This window comes from Asparagus officinalis, chromosome 7 (genome assembly GCF_001876935.1).
Source record: "Asparagus officinalis chromosome 7, Aspof.V1, whole genome shotgun sequence".
Lineage (NCBI taxonomy): Eukaryota > Viridiplantae > Streptophyta > Magnoliopsida > Asparagales > Asparagaceae > Asparagus > Asparagus officinalis.
The window spans coordinates 3,095,178-3,104,703 of NC_033800.1; the positions used below are offsets into that span (position 1 = coordinate 3,095,178).

General features: G+C 38.5%; 1 protein-coding gene across 1 annotated transcript; it reads left to right on the top strand.

The window, feature by feature from the left end:
- On the top strand, window positions 1,270-8,004 carry LOC109848520 (methylsterol monooxygenase 2-2-like). Its single transcript, XM_020418055.1, has 7 exons — window positions 1,270-1,442; window positions 2,848-2,985; window positions 4,755-4,900; window positions 5,228-5,347; window positions 5,442-5,654; window positions 5,755-5,835; window positions 7,661-8,004. Exons 1-7 carry the CDS (start codon window positions 1,413-1,415, stop codon window positions 7,728-7,730), a joined length of 798 nt encoding a protein of 265 aa, XP_020273644.1. The 5' UTR covers window positions 1,270-1,412; the 3' UTR covers window positions 7,731-8,004.

The window sequence follows — 9,526 nt, forward strand, 5'->3', positions numbered from 1 at the left end:
TTCTATATTTCTCTTCGTGCATGTTTTGTGCATTTGCACTCATATATTCACAAATATACATTGAATTAATCTCAATATATATATATATATATATATATATATATATGTTTTCATTTTCATGGAATATCCGTGAAGCTTCCCTTTTATATCCTTTTTGTTATCTTCTTTTAAAGGCATTTTGTAACTTTTTGCACACTCAGAGGTAGCAATTATTAAAGGTTGAGGGCCACTAACTACTCTTAACCATCTCAACCTCTCAGTGATCTCCAATCGAGGATTTTGTAACTTTTTTTGTGAGGATTTTCTGCATAAGAAGTTTTTTAGTTAGTTTCTAGAGGAATTGATTGATATACAAATCATGGTGATGAATTTGATCTAAATTCTAATTTTTTGCGCCTCAGATTGTTGTTTTTTGGATTATTTTGTTACTTCTTTTAGCATGGTGAAGATGCTAATTTCTATTTATAATGATTAAATTTGATTTAGTTAATCTTCATAGTGCCTAACTCTGAAGATGCTAACCCTTATGTTTAAATTTGATTTAGTTAATCTTTTTTGCTTTTTTTAATGAAGATTTGGTTGCTAAGTTTTAATGGGTTTTTAAATTTGATTTAGTTAATCTTTTTTGCTTTTTTTAATGAAGATTTGGTTGCTAAGTTTTAATGGGTTTTGTTTGTTCGTGGGTTAGGGATTGGAGATTTGGTTGCTAAGTTTTAATGGGTTTTGTTTGTTCGTGGGTTAGGGATTGGAGATTGATTACGTCAGAGATAATGATGGATGGATCGAATCGGAGTGTCAACTCGGTTTATCACATTTATGAAACAGTAACTTTATTTCACCTTTTATATTTAAATTTTAGATAAATATTTTCACACATTTATGCACTTAAAAAATTGATCTTTATTGTGCTATTTCGGTTTCAGTTTTGAGTAGTTATTTGATCTTTAGAAATTTGGTTAATGAAGTAGTTATTGAATCGAACTTGATCAAATATCTGGACAAATAATAACCAAAATGATTATTAATTATTCGGTTCACTTTCACCACTATACTTTATATCTAAAACAGAATACTTTACTTTTGTAACATGTTTAATATTTGCAGAAAAATCATTTTGGAACCGTGCTTTGCACGGGTCTAAATACTAAGTAGTATTTTATAACTTAAAAAAGAGTAGTTTAAGTACAACCGTGGGGAAATAAAATAATAGGGTATTTGTGCCATTTTCCCTTTAAAAAACGAAGCCCGCTCCCCACGAGGATTCGCTCTCATTTGTCTCCATTTGTATAAAATCCGCGTTCGCTGTTCCCAAAGATTCGTTCTTTTTTCTCCCCCCTCTCTCCCTCTCCCTCTCCCTCTCGGAGGAGACCCCTCTCTCGTTTGAGAAGAGATCGGGATCTCCCGATCGCGTCATGGCGTCCCTTCTCGAATCGGGCTGGCAGGTAATCTCTCCGATTTTGCGAAACCCTGTCGGGCTCCCATTTCCTTTCCTCGATCTGCTTTCGTTTCTGAGCTTATGGTTGTTGAATCTCGAAGGCAGGGGTTAGAAATGAGCAACGAGGGTTTGTTTGATGCTTGTTTTGCATCTACTGGTTGCAAACCCTAAAACAGTAACTTAAGAGTTTGGCACGTGAGGCGCACGTGGATGCTAACATTGTTCACAAATTTTTTTTTTTTTTGGTGTGGTATATATTCGTAGCTTTTAGGCCTTTCTTTTGGATAATTGGGAAATTTTTGCCTTGGATTTTGTAAACCTCACAATATTCCTTCCTTTGGGTGAGAATTTTACGACTTCAATTGCGTGTTTGGATTCTACTTCCTTGACATGCATAATTTTTATTTATTTTTTTTGTATAAAAAGTTGTTCTGCAACCATGAGAGATCCTTTGGGCTAGAAACAAGTCAGAGTTGACTGTATTTTGAACCAATCAGACTCTTCAGCTGCTTTTTTTTTCTTAAAATATAATTCTTGAAACTTTGGTCCAGAAGTGACAACTAAACAACCTATATTCCAGTTGATTTCCTCAATTCGTGGCGAACTTTAGAATCTATGATTAGATTAATTGAAAAAAATGGACCCTAATCACCCAATAACATAGTTTTATTTTGGAGGGTAGAGGAGGGGAATGGAGGGGAAATTTGGCCCAAATTCTTACACCCCAAATTGGGGTGTAATGGAGGGAAAGGGAAGGAAGGGGAAAAATTCCCCTTCCTTCCCCTTCCTTCCCTTCCCTAAGTAAACTCCCAAACACACCATAAAGGAAAATTTTCCAATCGATGAACACCGGTTAAGATGCGACCCACTTACTCCTTTAGTTGATGCTCTAGCTAACTAACATGCCCATTGTTTTTCGACCCTAATTTATTCATTCTTCAGCTAATTTATGAATGTTGAATGTGTCTTTTTCATCTGCCGTTTCTTTTTTCTCTTTCATCCAACATGTCATGCTTGTCTTTGAGATAGCTGCTAATTCTTTATAGGCTGCAAGTGGCTTGGTTCATACTTCATGTGGGAGGCTGATCCTTTGTTTCCTTCTGTTGTGGCCCTCATTTTCCTTCCCTTGTTTTTCAGTGATACATATATTTTTTTAAAACATAGCAAAGTTAGAAACCATGGCAATTTGCAAACAGTATTTGGAGAAATAGGTGCAAAAGTCATTGTCGTTGATTTCGTTGAGATGGGTTCGAGGAAAGATAACTGATTTAATACAAAGTTTATACAATGTCCCCTTCCTAGTTATGAGATGTCCACACCGTTTTTGCGTTCAATTTGTGTTTGAGTTATTTTGACTGATATGAATTGTTACTGTAAATATTTTCATCTAACTGCTTTTTCCCCTAATGCAGTACCTGACTACAAATTTTAGTGATTTTCAATTGGCTACCTTTGGCACATTCATAATACATGAGAGTGTCTTTTTCCTGTCTGGAATCCCGTCTATCTTCCTTGAAAGATCTGGGCTTTTCAGCGAATACAAAATTCAGGTTTGTCAGACAAAGTTACTTAGCTTGCAGTTTTAGTTACTTATATGTTCTGGATTTCTTATAATTTTTATGCATAAAAACGTAATTGCATACCATCTTGAGTTTGTTTCTGTTCACGAAGGCCCCGTGTGCTTAATTAGATGTTTAATTACTCAAATAAAGCTTTTACTTACTATATCTAGATGGTAATTCTCTTCTATTTACCCTTTTCTTTTATACCCTTATCTTGGCTTTGTCTTGCATGTATTTTGGTGTCAGTAAGTTTTGTAATTGATCTCTGTGCAAAGTTGCTTTCTCTGGATCATGAGAGCCTTGGCTTTGGACTATTTGACCCATGTTTACCCGTTAATGTGGGCTTTGATTTAAATGTTGGATAGTGTTTCTAGCATATGGACTGTCATTAACTGTGGGGTATCGTTTCAGCACTATTCAGTTGAATATATTCTAATAGTTCTGGGTAAGAGATGGTTTCCATCTCATGAGATGCCATGAGAGGTTGACATAAGTGAGAGAGGTTAAGAAGGTTCTCTTACAATATCATGTTCTCCATCATTATGTTGGAAACTCTCCTGGGTTTCCCATGATATGAGCTAATGTTCTCCCTCATAATATGATATAAGATAGCTTCCACTCTTGTAAGATATATGAGAGGTTGAGACAAGTGAGGAATTATGAAGTTGCTTCAGTTACTATCTTGTGTTCTCCATAATTTTACTGAAAATTCTTATGCATCTTTCATGGAGTAGGCTTGCGATTGGGCAAATGGCATAGAAATCTATGTTCTTCTGTTTATTCATCTTTAATTCAGTCTAACTTAGATTGTGTGAAGATTTAGTTTTTTTTTGGTCTCATACACCTGCTTTTTCTAGTTTCTTTGGAATATGCATAACATAATTAGCATATCAAACTTTTCTTCTTCTTCCTCTTTTATGGGGTGGGGGTTGTTCAATTTTTAATCATTTGTTCAAGGAGTTAAGTGGCATAGTATAGTAAACTAAAAGTTACATATAAATTGCCCTATTGCATAGGCATAGCTAGACAACGTATTGTTGTGCTTTTTATTTGATCTTAAGTTGTTCTACGGATTGAGGGTTCTTGATCCCCCAACAAAAAAGTAATATCAGAACCAAAAAAACTGAGCATACATACTTGAATCAAGACGAATGAATTAAATGACGAGACAAAAGGGGTTTTTCATTGTGTGTGTGTGTGTGTGTGTGGGGGGGGGGGGTGGGGGCACATACAGCTGGAAGGTTATTCACTACATAAATGAATTTTGAATCCATGATTATCATATAAAGACAAATTTACTCCTCTTCAGTATTTGAAGGTAACAATGGTAGATGCTTGAATGACATCACATTTTGTCTTGTTGTTCTCTGTTGGTCCAGTCATGGGATGGTAAGTTTTTAATCTAATCTGGGCTACTGGAAGATTGCGCGTCTTGAGAACCAAGCCTCCAACCCTTTGACTAACTTTTCAGAAACCAGTTTAGTGATGGAACAAAAAGGGTTCTTATACCCCCTACAGCAGGACATCCCAATTTGTGTCCTCCCATCTATTCTTCTTTTTTAATAGCATTATCAGTAGTGTTTTACATGATGATCTTTGGAAAATTTTTTATTGTAATTACCATTGTGTATATTCTTTCTGCTGGATGCTTATGTATTAACACATTCATCTGTTCTTCTCAATGTAGTTCTTTTGTGCATCATATTTACTATTATCCTGTTTTGAAACAAAGGTCTAAACTAATATGCGTCCTGCAGAAAAAAGTCAACACCCCAGCTGCTCAATGGAGATGCATCGTGAAACTTGTCCTGTACCATGTTTTTGTGAACTTGCCGATTATGGTACTTTCATATCCAGCATTCAGATACATGGGCCTGAAGAGCAGTCTTCCACTGCCACCCTGGTAAATTTAGGTTTTCTTATATGCGGAGCTTAATTTTTATAAGAGCAATATATCAGAAGCAAGAGACCATGTTTTTAGATACACAAAAATAGACCAATGTTTTTGGAGAGATTTCAGTTGATTGAATCACGTCGTTTGCTAAAAGCACCTGAAGGGTGCTAGTTATAGTTATACAATGTACTTAAAGTGAATTTTAGTTGAATCTCACCATTCAGAAGAAACAAAGGGGAAAAAAGCAAAAGAAAGCAAGAAGGAATAGGCTTGTCCATTTATCACCAACATTCTAGTAATATATCGGAATTAATTGTCAACTATATTGTTCCGTAGGCCTGTTGTCTTATCACAAGTTATTTTCTACTTCATTTTGGAAGACTTTGTGTTCTACTGGGGACACAGGATGCTACACACAAAATGGTTGTACCAGCATGTCCACAGCGTTCATCATGAGTAAGCTACGTTGCTTTAGCAAATCCTTTCAGCATTTATGTTTAAGGCTTGATTAATATAATAATACTTCATCTATGAAATTAATTACGTGCAGATATGCTACCCCATTTGGTTTGACTTCTGAGTATGCTCATCCTGCTGAGATATTGATGCTTGGATTTGGTACCGTGCTTGGTCCTGCCCTGACTGGTCCTCATCTATTCACTCTTTGGTTATGGATGTCACTGAGAGTCATAGAGACAGTGGAGGCTCATTCTGGCTATGATTTTCCATGGAGCCCTTCAAAGTTTCTGCCGTTGTATGGAGGGTGAGTCTTAAGTATCACAATACTTTTTTGTTCTGTTTTTTTATGCCACTATCATTCTGTGTTTGTTCATCATTTGACACCTTATAGCTGCTATCTGCAGTGCTGAATTTCATGATTTTCATCATCGTGTGCTTTACACCCAGTCTGGAAATTACTCATCAACTTTTACTTACATGGATTGGTAAGTATGAAGATATTCATTCTGTTTCATATACTATCAATTGAATTTTTCGTTTAAGCAATTTGTTCATGCTGATAAGTGATATCTCCTGGGTAGATGGGAAACATGCCAGAAGAAAATGTTCCTGTTAGATAGTGAGTTAACTTATCTATAGGCTTGCTGACTCTTATTTACTGCCTTATCAGTATATAAAATGATTATTGGCTTAAGATAGAATTTACAGTTTCACAGAGTAACATCATGACGGTGCTAGCATGATAGCATGTATTAGATGCAAATATTACTCGGCGTGCCTCAATTCTATAAGAAATTTCATCGAAACTTATAAAAAGTATACACAGTTTCAGATATAAGAAAAGTTATGCTGCCAGGGTGTAATGCATTTGGGTATAAGAAACAGGTACAGCTACACACAGTGAAGTAAGGCATGGCTTATCCCTTCAAGGACAAACAGCTGTCTAGTATAAGAGGTCTAAGCTAATGAATATCTTGTCATTTTTTTTGTGTAGGATCGTGTTTTGGCCTTATACCCATATATTTATACTGTTGCCAGCCATAAGGTATATAAACAACACTTTATTGTCCTCATATGCAAGTGCATTATATATGCTACAAAACATAAGCTCGGTCTCTTTTTTTTGCGGCCCCAACAATTTTGAAACTAAATCCCTATTCTGGCTAACTTCCTTTCTTCAAACTACTGCTATAAGTATGAATACGTAGGCATAACCATTACATATATGAACTTGTAAAGGAATGCTACTTGTAAAATAAATCTTTCATGTATTATAATCATAAATTATATTAAATATTTGTTTATTTATTTGTTTATTATATAGTAAGAAGAAAATGCAACGAAAAAGCTGTCAGCAGTTGATTTCAAAAATTTCCTTATTTGGTCTAAAGGGAGCAGTTAGTACATTATCGCAAGAAAAGTTTTTTTTTGCCTAGAGTCTAGATCTCTAGATAGATTAAAAACGTTAATACACATTATCTTCAACTTCCTAAGTTCTTTAGATTTCTTTGTCTTAAATGTTTGGAGGTGGGAGTTTGACATCTGAATGTGAAATGGTTATGAAGTTTTTGGAAGTTGCCTCGTCCAGTCTTGACCAATAAATTCAATACGTTAACTATCGCCTCAAATCGCCTAGTCCCACATATACCCATATATATACACACAACGAATTAGCTTGCACATGCATAATGTGGATAACCATTTTCATTCGAATGCTTAAACTTGATGAGTTGTGGGTTAGTCTTGTCTGACATATGCTAGGCTTGGGCATAGCTGAAAAAGCCTAAAATATTTTACATGGTATCCTCATGCGGAAATGTGGGAGCCAACATGTTTGCATGCTGGCACCATTCCTCTTATTGAGCATAGGCCTAATGCTTGATCTATGAGGTGCAGTCCCCACGTATAATCTGTCATCAACTACTTGATCAAGACAGAATATTCAGCTAAGATACCACACATAACCTTTCTAGAATTGCTTGTTTAATAAGACACAATGTTCTCGTAAGACTAAATCCTCATTAAAGTGACCCCCATCTCTCCAGTTGAATAACATGCTTGCAAGCATATGACCAATGACCATCATGGATGTCCATGGATCTACATTTTATTATCTTATAGTTATAGTGCTCTTATTTTATTTAGACATTACTGGCACGTTGCGCTCGTACATTTCCAAAATGAGCTTTCATTGCAAAAACCAGTTTACGTTTCTGTGTACATGCTGGTGTTTTATTTGTTTCATCGTAAAAACCCAATATAGCATGAATACCTTTCTCGTACGATTCGATCTAATTTTACCTTCATCAGGTTATTCGGCACCGATAGAGATTACTGGAAGCAGAAGGCCCTGGAGGGCAAGAATGGCAAAGATTTCTGAGGAGCATAGCATCTCGAAAGAGTCTTTGTATGTCCTCATAAATGTGTTCAGGTTATATAATACTAAGGGATGTATAATTCCTAGAATCATATTATGGGCTTAACATGTGTTGTCCGGCTTGTGTAAGCTTTCTCGTGGACTTTATAAAGGGACAGGGAGGCTATATTTATGCTCTGCCCAATTATGTGTGAGAATTGAGAAGGCTGATGATGTACTCTCGTACCTTGCTTAATTTCGAATAAGAGATATAATGTGATTGCAAGGGTGTGTGATTTGTTGTAAGTTTGCATTTGACAGATCCAGACTAATAAATGTCATCCCATTACGAAGAATGCGGGTTCATAATGATCTTTTATTCTTCCTCCTTTTTTTTTGTTACATTTACAATTAGGTTTCAGATTTAATAATAACACTCTATATAAGCAGCCGGAAAAAAAGACAAATTAAGCCACTCCACTAAAAACAACCTACAACATAAAACCCTCGGCTACAACAAGTTCCTCCTCAAATCAACGACGACGACGCTGACATTATCAGCACTCTGCCTCGCCAACGCCAGCTTCGTCAACAACATGGCCGCGTCGGAGCATGCCTTATCGCGTCCGTCGCCCCGCAGGCACATCCTAACGACGTCACAGGCGGTCTCGTTGCTGACGACGTCCCACAGCCCGTCACTCGCCAGGATCAAGCACTCGTCTTCGTCGGTTCTCTCGGTCACTGTTATCTCCGGTTCGGAGATGACGAAGGGCTTGAGATAACTGTCATCGGATGGCGCGCGGACATGGCGAGGACACCGAGAAACTCTGGCGGCCGTCCAGTAGATTACTCGGGCCGACCTGCCGCCTCAATCGCGTTGCAACTCGTCGGAGCCGATCTGGCTGCAAAAAATTTTTAAGACAGCTCCTTAGTTTACATATAAATCATCTTAGATTATATTTTTTTTACCAGTTCCGATTTCTCGGTTTGTTTAGACTTATTTTTTCTTACACTTGTATCGACAGAGAGGAGGGACGACGGCGCCATTCGCCGAGGCACCGGCCCAAGAGTCGGCCGCAATTAGCGACAACGATCTCTGCGAGCTGACAACGCCACCACGGCGGTGGACCCCCACGTGATCGCACTTGGGCGTCTGCAGCTCGCAGAGCGGCAGCTGGAGCTGGCCGCCCCGTCGGGCCCCGCCGCCACGACTCCTCATCCATCGCCGAGAAACACCTTCTCCATCACCTCTTCCACTTACGGAAACCGCTGGTTCCGATTTCTCGACGCATCCGAATGCCACGAAATTCGTGCATACGATCGCCTACACGAGGCCGCCACCCTGCAAGCTCAATCAAATTAGACCTCGACGACAATTCAGAGAAACCCAACCTTCAGAAACCTTTTTATTTGAGAGATCAAAAATATGGAATCATCTTTACGTGGAGAGCAGCCATGCCATCGAACAACCCCGAAGAAATGATGCTTATCCGATCCTTTCAAGAGAATGCGACTCGGCGAACCGACACCGCGTCCTCCATGTCCTCTCCTCCGCCCGATACCGACGTCATCCCGTACCGCGGCGGGCTCCTTCTAAACGCCCCCCCGATTCGATCGCCGTCTCCCAAGATCGAGCTCGACTCGTTCCCGAGCTTTTCTCGATCTGATCCTGATCCCGGTCCCGTCTTCTTCCTTCTAGCTCGCCAGAGGACGCCATGGAACTCGCTCCGCCCGACGAACTTGAACGAGCCGATCTCCATCCTCCGCCGCCTCGCCGAACGGGGGCTCGACTCACACGCCTCGCTGGATTCCAAACAAAT